Source organism: Lissotriton helveticus, chromosome 11 (genome assembly GCF_964261635.1).
Source record: "Lissotriton helveticus chromosome 11, aLisHel1.1, whole genome shotgun sequence".
NCBI lineage: Eukaryota > Metazoa > Chordata > Amphibia > Caudata > Salamandridae > Lissotriton > Lissotriton helveticus.
In genome coordinates this window covers 932,223,443-932,236,430 of record NC_136072.1, presented here as the reverse complement: position 1 = coordinate 932,236,430, position 12,988 = coordinate 932,223,443, and the positions used below count along the sequence as shown (strand labels likewise).

The following is a 12,988-nucleotide window of genomic DNA, read 5'->3' as shown; positions in this document are numbered from 1 at the left end:
ATGTATTAGAAGGTGTGTTATATGAACAGCATAACCATACATTGGAAGAGGTCAATGCAACAGTAAGGCAGTGTCTAGTGTTGTACCGCCTGCACAGTATAGTAATATCTTGAGATATGTAACCTGGACTGTATAATCCTATGGAAAGGGTATGACCTGGAACGCAGAATAGCGTATAATGAGTTGATACCTAGACAGGACAGTTTAAGAGGCGTGTTACCTGGACTACAACATTTGTGTCCCTCTAGCACACAACTTGTGTAGGGACAGGTCTTTTACCTAGATGCCATAATAGTATGAGGGAAAACAGGTTACCTGGTTAGCATGGCTGTGTAGGTATCACTGGCTTGATCACGCTCCTTATTCTTCCTCACTGCGGGAGAGATCTCCTTCCTCACCTTCACCAAGTCATCCACCGACAGGAAGTAAAGTTTGATGTAACTTCGCTTCAGTCCTACAAGGTGGTTTGGCTGCCAACAAACAAGTAACAAACATGAAGGTCAGGACAGGTGCACAGAATTTCAAAAAGGGAATGAGGGGATGTTTCAAAGACAAAAAAGTAAGAAAATCGCAGGAAACGGTACGCTTAAAAAGAGGGGAGGTGGAATTTTTACTGCATTACTAGACATTTGATCCGTGTAAATTTCAACCTTCAAAGCCCAGTACAATTTGTGGGCCGCGACCTCAAGGTTTCAGGATTCTATACAGGAAACAAAAATAAAGACATGTATGGTATAGAGGTTTACAATTACTCTGTGCTCATTTATGTTTGCTTCACGTAAATAATTCTGTACTGCTATGTGTGAAGTAGCTTGCCCTTTATGCAACTTGACAGAGGACATTAGATGGGTCAAGTAATACAAGGACCTGATATACTGGTCTCAGATTTAAGATATGAAGACTATGCTATAATCTAAAGAATGCACTACATGCAACTGCCACCTTGATGAACAATCTGAGGAAACATCAAGCACCAACAACAAGAAAGCATATGCCCGAGGCCAGATTAAATTTTGGATGAACTTTGATATTTTTCGGGCCATTTAGGAGAAACCTGGTCGACCCACTGAACATATCATTTACAAAGGGTGAGGAGAGGTTTGTCTGCAATATGTCTAACCACTGGCAATCACTTGGGGTACCATTCCAACCCATTGTTCTTTTTTGTCCACCGTGCCACCTCAGATTAGACCCAGCCATATTAAAGTCATTGTTGGTCCTGCTCCAATAGGAACAATCCAGTCCAATCTGCCAAAGTCTTTGTCTAGAGTGGCACAGTGGGTGAATAGCTAAGAGTTGGAATGCTACCCTGAGCGATTGTTAGCAGTTACACTATTTACAAGCATTCCGCCCAACACCTTCTGTGCTTTCGGCCCTCTGAACATTCTGATTATGGTCTCTGAAAAATCAACATCCTCCTTCAAAGCTGTGCAGATGTTGCCTTGGGTGCACTCTTTGTCTGGAACTCGAGGACAGATTCAGGAGACCCTCCAGTGTAGTTTTCTGCCTGCGCAGGACCGGAGAATTTCCATAACAGTAGGCAGTGGAAGATTTACTAATAGAGGTTTAAGTCATCCAACCAGAACTGTTAGTGAAAACAAAACAGTTCTGCCTTTGACATCTGACCAACACTCCTGATTTATCAGGTTTGGAGCAACCAAGCAACATGTGCAGTCTCTTTTAGAATAAGTACAATACCTTTGGTCTAATTTATTAGGGATGTCGTTCCCAAGTTCTCAGACATACCATGAATATCCATTATCATCTTTTAGGCTTTACTTTTAAAGCGAAGTGACAAATGGTCTGTGGCAGACGCCACGAATAGCAGAAAACATTTTAATGATGTGGCACAAACTACAGAATGCTTATTTAAATACAAGTTAAAGAATCATTTAATAATCAGGTACAAATGTGGGCAACAGCTCATATCGAAGAAGGAAGTTTGACACTAGTGTGAAATAGGAAGCATCAAAAGGCATCCTACCATATCTGGTAAAAGGCAGACAACTGCAGTGGGTGTTTTACAATTGTGAACAAGTTTGTAGACTCCATTAGCATTGGCTTTGTCTATCCTGAGAATCAGAGCCAAGACGTACAAGTCTTTACTTCTGTAGGCGGATGAAGCACACTTAAGGCGCTAACAGATAAATAGGGGGTTGTATAGATCAAAAGGGTTGCATATACAGATAGGTAGATAGTGTTGCACAGCTAAAAAAAGTGTTGCATACGTAAGTAGATAATTTTGCACGGATAGTGTTGCATTTATTTATTTATTTATTCAAAGTTTTATATAGCGCGAACATGATCCTTACAGATATCAGAGCGCTTCACAGATACAAGGGTAGGGGCAGCAGGACTGAACAGATAATGGGAGCAGTATAATAGTCACTAACATAATAGGATAACAGTAACATACAGAAAACATATCAATATACAATCAGGTAACAAGTAATATAAGAACGCACAAGTCATTGATCCCATTACAGTAGGGTTCAGGTCAACCTTAGATGTGTGGATGGCTTATACCAATTTCTTAGGATAGAGAGAACACGGGGTGGGGGCATGGGGAGGGTTATTCAATAAACTAAAGTGTATCATATATTGGTCGGTAGTACGAGAGTAGCGTAGTAGTGTCACATTCAGGTAAGAGTATAATGCCCGGAGACAAGGTGATCAATGATACAAAGCGATGCAGTCTCTCTGATCCAGCGTCTAAAAAGTTCAGGAGATCTTGGCTAGAAGGATGGTTTTCACCTCTTTCTTGAAGAGTGCAGTGGAGGTGAAAAGCCTGGTTTCAGGAGGGAGCGCATTCCAGATCCTGGGTGCCATTCCTGAGAAGGAGCGCTTGTATGTTTTTTCTTTACGGAATCTACGAGGTTTCAGGAGTAAATTTTTTGTACTTCTATTGGATCTCGAACCTCCTGATATAGACAACTTTTGAGCGAGGTAGTTGGGTGCCTTGTGGTGCACGGCCGAATGTGTCATGACTGCGATTTTTAGCTGTATTCTGGCTTCAAAAGGCAGCCATTTTAGAGACTTTAAGTCTGGGGATATATGCGAATGTTTTCTTGAGCCAGTGATGAGCCTCGCGGCAGCGTTCAGGGAGGCTCTTAGGGGTGCTGTTGTGGATAGCGGGAGTCCGCTGAGGGCCACAATTCCGTAGTCTATGCGAGGGATGACTAAAGCTTGTACAGCAGTTTGGAAGTCTTTGGCAGGGAGGAAGGGTTTAAGTTTCCTCAGTGTGTTGATTTGGAAGTTGGCTCCTTTTGTGGCTTTGCTAACGTGCTGTTGCATGTTGAGCTTGGCGTCAAGTGTGATGCCTAGGGATTTCGCAGAATCCACGATGGTAGGTTTGACATTGAGTGCTGTTAGGTTATTGAGCCAGGTTTGGGTGGTGGAAATTTTCGCCGGAGGTGAGATGAGTAGGAACTCAGTTTTCAGAGCATTTAGTTTGAGGTGATTATCGGCCAACCAAGATTGAGTGTTACTAAGTGTGGAATTCAGAAGTTTGATATCTTCCGGGGATTGTAACTTTAGGTAAAGTTGTGTGTCATCGGCGTACATATGGAATTGAACATTGGATGCTTGGAGTAAGGTGGCGAGCGGTTCCATGACGAGGTTGAACAGTGTGGGGGAGAGGAAGGAACCTTGCGGAACACCTAGTTCTGCAGGCACAGGTGTAGATAGCACATTGTCGATCTTGAACTTCTGAGACCGGTTATGAAGGAAGGAAGAAAACCATTTGAGAACAGTTCCCGATAGACCCATTCTAGTGCTTAGCAGCTCCAGTAAGTTCTCATGTTTGACCGTGTCAAATGCTGAAGAGAGGTCAAGAAGGATGAGGAGGCAGGACTCATTGCGATCAAGGATTTGGAGGGCATCATCAATTATGTATGTCATAGCTGTTTCCGTGCTATGTTTCGCTCGGAAGCCTGATTGATGATGGTTGAGGAGGTCAAATTGGTCAATGTGTTTTGTTAGTTGGAGTTGGACACATTTTTCCAGCAGTTTGGCCAGGGTGGGGATATTGGTGATAGGGCGGTAATTGTTCAGGTCAGACGGGTCAGCTGTAGGTTTCTTGAGTATAGGCGTGACTAGCCCCACCTTGAGGGAGTCCGGAATGAGACCTTGTTGAAGGGAGCTGTTGATGATTTGGGTCCAAAGTGGGAGGAGCAGGGGGATGAAGTCTTTTACAGCATTAGCAGGTAGGGGGTCTATGAGGTGGTTAGAGGGCTTCAAGGTGCATAGCAGTTTGTGTATTGCTTCTTCCGAGTAGGTGTCGAAGTGCAGCCATGATGCCTTGTTTTTAGGTTGAGTGTTAGACATTCTGGTGTGGTTGGGGAATCGGCTTACATCCATGATGAGGTCATTTCTTATGTTGTCGGTTTTTAGCTTAAAGAAAGCAGAGAAGGCTTCACAGTGTGGGGTGTCGCTTGTTGTGCTGTTTGATTGTAAGGGTTGTGTCTTTGTTTGAGTCTTGATTAGTTCGAACAGCTTTCTTGGCCTGTTTTTTGCTTGGTCCAACTGGCGGCTAAAGAAGTCCGACTTTGCGCGCTTTATTTTCCTAAAGTAGGCATAGGTAAATAAATAGTGGTGCATAGAAAGATAAGGTTGCTTAGATAAACAGAGCTGAAAAGAGAGTAGCAAAGAAAAAGATAGACAGATAGATAGAATAAATGGCACAGCTTCAATTAGTAATATTAGTAGATACATCTTTCCATAAGCATAACATAGAAGTGTTTTGAAGGCAAACAAGAAAGTCATACAAGCAGGTTATACAGACTGAATTGGTTTACAAGTGTAACTATAGTCTTCAATTAAAATACATACCAGCATGACAAATATATATGCAGTTCTAAGTGAACATCATTGCGAGCATACTAAAAAGAGGATAACTTTATAAAGAACGGTTTGGTTTCAAGTGTCACAATCTGGTATGCTGTGAAACAGAAGTGGTCAGATAAAGACGACTCCAAAAGGAACACGCAACAGCATTAACGGAAAACAGGAAGAGATAAAGGTGAATATAGTAGGCCTGTGCTCACATCAAAAGCAGCATTAAGAGCGGGTAGAGAGTGTCCTGTTATCCCAGCACGCTTTTAAAACAAAAGAAACACTAAGTAATAAAAAAGTAAAAACCAAAACACTGGCAATGTATGAACCTACTTCAAATATATCACATATAAAATGTCAGTAAAATCTTAATGCCTTGGCTTACGCCAGTCCTAAAAGAAAAACATTAACCAAGGTCGGCAAAGGGTAACCAATGTCGGCAAAAGGTAACCAAGATGAGAAATGTCCACAGTGCCAGTAATGGCAGAAGAATAAAATAGCAGTGCAGCCTCGGTCTTTAGAGACTGTAAGTGAAAGGACTACAGACGAATGAGCACCAAAATCGATGTCATAAAGGTTCTAAGCAATGACATTGGCATAGTTAACCAAAGCAACAGCACAATGTGTGTCAAATTCAGATTGGCGAAGGTTGAGTCAGTTCTTCCAGAGATCACATCTGTGGCCTCTAGGTCTATGGAGAGGCACTCCGGACACAGTGCTATATAACCTCAAGAGGATTTAATGCTTAAACATCAACAGCCTCCCTAGGTAAACAGTCTAAATATTCCTGCACACAGACAGAGCCACCACATGAACCAGCAGGCAGAGCATCAAGATAAAAACCAAACTTCCACAGCACACAAACTCAAAAGCCTAACATACAAAGATCCGCCGCTCTCGACACTCTTTTATATGGAACGGGGTCCAAGGATGCCTGACCCCATCATGCCCTTTAAAGATGACTTTGTCCCCCACTGCTGAACTTTGACTTACTCTACCTGTCTAGGACTGCGCCTACCCTTTTGAGAACATCTGTAATTCTTTCTTTCCTCCCCGCTCTACTACTCTGCCCTTGCCTGCTACTGACCTCTGCCCTCACCTTGTCCTGGCCCTAGTCCCCACCCTGTTTACCTGTGAATTTTCCCTTGTCATTTGAGACCTAGCTATTTTGTCTGATGCCCGATGGAGCTACCTGGTTTAGCTATCGGGGAGAAAGGTCGGGCATTCCCTCCTTGGACGTCACCTACCCAGTCGGTCTTTAGCCAGATTTCCTTTCATCTCTCCTGTCATCTCTTCACGCATCCTCCCTCCAGTTATGTCTCTCCTTCTCTCCTCTCTCAATGTTTTGAGACTGAACTATTTTGTCTGATGCCCGATGGAGCCACCTAGTTTAGCTAAAGGGGAGAAGGGCCATGGACTCCCTCCTTGGTCGTCACCTACCCAGTCGGCCTTTAGACACAGTTCTTTTCGTCTCTCCTTGTTGTCTCTTCCCCTTTCCTCCCTTTCTCACCCTCCCCTCTATGCTCCATTATTCTGTCCTCCATGTTCTTTAAATGTTTCCCATTGAGACCTAGCTTTTTGGCAAAAGCCCGGGGGAGCTACCGATAGCTATAGAGGAGATAGGTTTTGGGACTCCCCCCTCGACCGTCACCTACCCAGCCGGACTTTGGGCAGACCTTCCTTCGTCTTTCTGCCTTTTCTCCCTCCCTCCCCTTTACCCTTACCCCCTTCCCCTCTACACTCCACTTATCTCGTTCTCTATGCTCCTGTAATTGTTTGTCTAGCAACTGTTGTAAATCGAAACTGATGTAATCGTGTAATTTGGTGAAACCTCATGTAAAGCGCTCTGATACCTCCGGGTCTAGCCAGCGCTATATAAAACTCTTTAAATAAATAAATGAATAAAAAACAAGTTTTTGAAATGGTTTCATCCTTCTACTTTTTATGGTTATGGGAGAAAGAAACCCTCAAAAGAGGGAACGAGGGAGGTGCAGAGCTGGAGAGGGGTAAAGCTGGAGAGGGGTAAAGCTGGAGAGGGGCAGAGCTGGAGAGGGGCAGAGCTGGAGAGGGGCAGAGCTGGAGAGGGAAATAATAGATCATTGAATAAACGAGGACACTGCTCACCAGGTCAAGGTCTTCCTTAGGAACAGTTTCCAGTTTTGCTATTTTCCCTTGAAACTTCTTGGAAAGAAAGGACGTAACCTCCCGCTCACAGTACTGTTAGGTGAGAGAGAGAAAGAACATTTGAGAAAAGCAATCCTGTACAGTCACACAGAGACTTCGCCCACAGATATATGGACATGTACTCTAAGGTCGAGAGCTACAGAAAATGGGCTTATAGGATTCATAATTCACAGTCTCAGCACAGAGACTTCAATCCTACTCAGCTGCGTACCTTTCCACAGTCAAAATACAGTGATAAGGAACGACCCCATCCAAAGCAGAACAGAAGTAAGTCACCTACTTTACGAAAGTCTACTGACTGCATCATAACCCAAATTTGCAGGACTATTATCTGTGCCCACCCAAAGTTCCACACAGGAGGCAATAGCAGGCAACAATTGGTCTACGCATAGGTACCTGTATCCAATACCAGTCCTCCACCCCAGAACAGAGGTTGGGTTCAATTGACAAATGGTTCTGGCGTTTGTGCCTGTATCCAACTCCTTATCGGAGCAGAGTAGCGTGGGGCTAAAAAAAAACTGAAGCTTTGTAAGAGGTGTCACTGTCACCCTCTCACCAACGCTTTATGACAGGAAACCGCATCTATTTTTACCCAAAATCTCAGAGTTTGAGTATAGAAGCATACATCCAACTCAGAGGTCATCAGTATAGGAGGCAAGAGCGCACAACCATCCAAAGGCTCAGAGCAGAAGACAGTAATGGTCAATCCAATCATTCTGGTGGCCACATAGGTCAGGTTCACAGCCCACAACTCAGAATGCTATTCCAGTGGACAAAACACCCCAAAGGATTAAAGTGTCCCCTCTTAGAATAAAAACCCTAGGAAATTTTAACAAACCTTTTTGGTAGCGATGTAGAAGTATGGTTTATAGGGCAGCGCCACCTTGGGAGAGAAAGAGAGAGTCCATAAAGACGCAGATCGCAAGAACTTTCACGCATTTTAATCAAGCTTTGAGATATGCACAGCCTGGTTCCCACATTGGCAAGCCCCTCATCCTTGACAAAAAGATCAACAGCTTAGTAAGGTCCATCAGCTTGACACGTTCTGTTAATATATCGTCAACATTTTTCAACGCCACAACCACCTCTACCACCACCTTACTTTACATAACGTTTAGAGTCCGAGTTGCATCATCCAGCTGCCAGAGATGGAGCCCACACATTCTGGGAACGGCTTAAAACACCAATGCCTTCCAAGGAGGCAAGGGCACAGCTACGAGGCCAGGACCTGGTCTCCACTGCTAGCCCATGCCTGCACAAGCTGCCTAAAGCTCAGAGCACTGGGTTTAAAGCACGGTTCCTCACACCACTGGGTCTCTATTCTAGACTACACCCCTCTGTCTCACTCGCTGTTTGGCTTCTGGAGGTTTGAGCATATGAACTACTACATGACAAGACAGCCTGGCTTGAAGAGAGGTACTTCTGTGTACTCGTCCATTAACTTTTGAAACATTTACCAGCTGCGCTTTATTCTATTGGGAGTTACAATTTGTCTCTTAAGGCAATTTTCTCCCCCTGTAAATGTGGTGAGAGTCCTTGCGACAAAAGTCCTTGAAGCATATATTCATTCAATTACCCAAGAAGGGAGTCTTTAATTGCTGTCTGAAAAGGTCTGAAGCAGGGGGCTCATGGATTTATTTTGACTAAGATGTTCTGAGCTCAAACTCTCCCAAAACAATTTTCGGTGTCCTCCTGCTGTACTTGGACTCCCTACCCCTCTGCCCTGACTCCCCAATCCATGCATCAAATCACAGGCGTCACCTTGAACCTGCTGCCATCCTCCTGGATAAAGTAATAGTCGACAGCGCTGACAAGTCGCTTGTCTTCATCCAAAATCTCAGTCTAAAAGAGAATTAGAAAGATGTATTAAGAACATAATCCAAATGGCGAAGCGTCAAAGCATTTTAAAAATGAACACAAATACCTCAACCGTTGGAGAAAAATGTATGTATCAAATATGCATTAATCAACAACATAAATTCGCCTACCCATTACCTACATCGAGTAACTTAGCCAGGAAGAAGAGAAAGGTCTGTGCACTTAACAGGCACATTACACATTTGATAAACATCATTCGAAGACCAGGTTAGATGCGGTATATAAATGAATAAAATAAATGAGGTTAAGTGTGTCTTTCCTGCGGGAAGGTGGATTATGCGGACTGCTCTGGACTCTAGGTGCCATAACTTACTTTTATGGCATAGAAAATAACAATTTAAGAAAACGAAAATTAATTTACTGCCTATCCCTCTGAGAACAGTAGAATCTATCTAGGCGGTGTCCCCATATGCTGGGGCAGTTAGCTAGTGCATGTTTTCCAAACCAGTACAGCAAATAAAGGACAAGAACCCTCCATATCTGTGTACATCAGTGACTTTGGAGGTCCAGGAAACTAGACAATCAATAAGATAACAGGTTATGGGAAGCATTTTGGACCTGTAGATACAGTGAACAAAATGGAGATTTTTGGAAAGGCAGGAGGAGAGCCAGTGAAGGGACTCGGTCAGTGAATCCCATTCAAGATTCCAGGATGTGGATGAGGGTTGGATGACTGGCTTTGTCGAAGGCGACGGAGAGGTCCAGCAATATCAGAAAGCACCTGTAGTCTGGTAGGAGTCGTCTGCGATGAATAAGGTAACAATCTCTGTGCTGCATTCTAGAATGTTGCTTTGTATGATGATGTTTCTTTGGGTTCTGAGGTGTATTGTGAGATCATTCACCCTGTGGATGATCACATTCTAGGTGTTATCTTCAAATGGTGCTCTACGCAGCTATATTGATTTTCAATTGTGTGTCCAAAACCAATTAGACCACCTTCTTACAGATTAAGTGAACCAGCAACAATGATCAAAACCACGGGCTGTACTCAAACTCTTTGTGGATACTGGTTATATATTCTAGTTATGAATTGTTACCAACTACTGGCCCCTTGCCCTGTGTATAATAGAGATATTTTCCATGTGATTTCGAGTACTCTCTGCTCCCCCATATAGACTGCTGCTTCAGAACGGGCGTTGACCTTTATAATAATAGATGAGGCTACTACTTACTATTAAAATAATTTATTTTTATGGCCTAAGTCACTATGCCAATTCTTTGGAGATAATCATCATAACCTCAACTTGGATAATCGATTAACTGCGTTCATCACAAAGTTATTTTTCTAAAAACATTATATTATCAGACATGTGCACGATATATTTTGGCACTCCATCAATCACATGACCAATATGGCAGCCTCATCCTTTTTCTTGGGTAATTAATATACATTTTCCACAACAGCCTATGAGACCAAGTACTTAGAAGAATTATATTTCAGATCTACATTTTTATACCACGCAATAGTTTTATCAAATATTTTCATTCTTCTATGAAGATGTTCTATTTTATGTCTAGGTTCTTATGGCGGACCCATGCTCTTGCAACTGCATGACTAGGCAGATTATTTCATAAATCAAGATAATCCATTTCATCATCCCCTTACTAGCAAACTTCGATATTACTTTAACCTTTATAAATGTATTACCAATTCCTTCTTTTACTTGTTCCTTTTCCTTACTCCAGTCATATATGGACCAACATTATAAGAATTGTCTCTGACATGTTCCTCAATTTGCCAAAAGTGGATTCAATATTGCAAGACTATGTACTCTTTAAAGGGATCACTGTGTAAATAATCTTTTTTAGTCGTTTACCAACATCAAATGTGAATCTCAGACTCAAAAAATGAAAAATGACAGTCCTTTAATATTATAGCACTGACTTTGAGTGTCGTATTACCACTATTATTTAATTTTATTTGGGACACGCAGTTACCGGACCTGCATACCCTGGTTATGCAGGACAAGTGATCCTTCCCTATTTGATTTAGGATGTCGTATTACCACAAAGAAGATGCTGATTACATACGAGCACTACTTTGATGTTATCGCTACTCAGTCTAATCTTTAAACTGTCTTTACATTTCTACTTGTGCGTGCATATTGGCTTTGTGTCAAATGCCTGAGGAATAACAACTGTTTTTCATATAATCTTAGTTGAAGAAAATAAATGTTTCTTGTGGTGGGATAAAGGGGGTTTGGAGTGCACAGTATTTACAGTTGTGCAAATGTACACCTGGTTCATATATGTAATAGACATGTATGAGACTTAAAATTCACAAAGTGGTACTCCTGGGGAACCAGCGACAGTCACAGGTTCCAAACATCATTCCTGGATAAAAAAAATCTCAAAACTTCACATTTGCTCAAAACATAGGCACATGTAAATGCAAGTTTATGTATGAGCTTTTTCTTGAAATTGGACCCCTAGTAGTTCATTATCGGCGTTCACAAGGCATGGGAAATTACTCTTCACCCATCATAAGAATATTTTCTCTATTGTGGTTAACATGTTTATAATTTTATTCGTAATTTATTTTCTTCACAAATAACTCCAAAATTACACCAAAGCTCCAAAATGATACATGTAAGATTTCCAGCAGCGGTCTAAATAAATGTACATTAGTGCATATATGTTTTTCCCTCGACAGGAAAAATTGTTCATGGAAATTAAAATTTCACCAAATGCTTCATACCCTTTTGCAATAACAAATCAAGCTAAAATGTGCACGTTGTCGGGCTCAGTGCAATACAGAAAAATGCTACAACTGTCTCAGAATCGAGGTAGGAACTAGTACACACCGCATGCCAATATCAACACATGTCATACCGGATGCATATTGAGCAGCCAGCCAGTCTTGTCTCCCGGTTCCTTGATGCGTTCAAATCCATACTGGGCATCCATGCGGTCCGTCCATTGGCTGCGCTCCAGGCGCTTGGCAGCAGAGCTTGCAGAGGCATCATCACTAAAATACCAGACACCAAAAACAGCATCTTACATTACTATGTACAAACACCTCCTCACATTTAGGAGACAAAGACGATTTTTTTTAATCTTATTCCAAAACCCAGGGGGGCACATGTTAATTGTTATCCCATCTCTGTTATACTTCAATGTCCCTGCTTCACTTTTAAATATTATTTTATAGAACACTTAATACTGCGCTACTGCTGCACATAACTTATGTTACTACTACCCATTATCTTATATTGATAGTCAGTTTAGAAACTTTGGAAGGATCAGACAGGCTTCCTGGGATTCAAACTGAGAACCTGCAGACTGCAATATGTTTCAGAAGTGATCCTGACAAACACTCTGGGTAGGATCTGCATCCTATACACATCCTTCTGGCCTGATCCAGTGCCCAGTTGTCTCTGGCTTAGTTCCCACTTCAGAAACATACATAAATATATTAAAGAAGGTGAGTAATGATGCTTATTTGGTAGTTTTCCAGAGTTCCAAAGCGTAACACTTATTTTAACAACTAGTTTGTATTTAAACATTGTCTTACTTTTAGAACATGTTATACTTACTTTATACATAATGGGTACTGGGATAGCATGTATTTATGTATTTGATCCAAAGAGGGGGATAGCCTCTAATGGCTTTCATTATGTTTGCTTATTATGCTGTATTGACACTTACTATTGGTTGACATTTGGGGATTAGTCGCCTCTTGTCTTGCAGCTACACCACCAGCCCTACTTGACCCTACCCTAGATCGGTCATTCCCTCCGCTGCCCCGCACATCTGCCTCCTCAAAAGCTCAGAGTCACACCCTAAGGTACTTAATCCTTGGATGTTTTGAATTTTCAATTGGTTACAAATTACAGTACATTTTTTCTGCAAGTTTGAGCCAAAAGTCTGAGGTTGCTTTGTCGTGCACAGAGCATGTATTTACAAAACTATAACATTAAACACATTGGAAAATTATAAATAAATACTTTTTTCAATATATACAACACATTTAACACAAACAATGATTATTAGCTTCAGAATTGTACCCTGCTAGATGATTTCACCAGGTTTTGAAAGGAACTATTTGAGTTTAGTATAAACCTGGTACCACAAAGGCTAAAAGCTTGATGCA

General features: G+C 41.9%; 1 protein-coding gene across 2 annotated transcripts in view; it reads right to left on the bottom strand.

Annotated features, from left to right (window-relative positions):
• The window catches only part of POLE (DNA polymerase epsilon, catalytic subunit), a 316,779-nt gene that overhangs the window by 288,263 nt on the left and 15,528 nt on the right, over positions 1 to 12,988 (bottom strand). For both annotated transcript variants that reach the window (XM_078667255.1, XM_078667256.1), the window contains exons 2-6: positions 11,728 to 11,863; positions 8,779 to 8,859; positions 7,856 to 7,900; positions 6,958 to 7,050; positions 316 to 470 (exon numbers count right to left, since the gene is read on the bottom strand). In XM_078667255.1, coding sequence (XP_078523381.1) covers positions 316 to 470; positions 6,958 to 7,050; positions 7,856 to 7,900; positions 8,779 to 8,859; positions 11,728 to 11,863 — 510 coding nt within the window. The remainder of the gene's footprint in view (positions 1 to 315; positions 471 to 6,957; positions 7,051 to 7,855; positions 7,901 to 8,778; positions 8,860 to 11,727; positions 11,864 to 12,988) is intronic.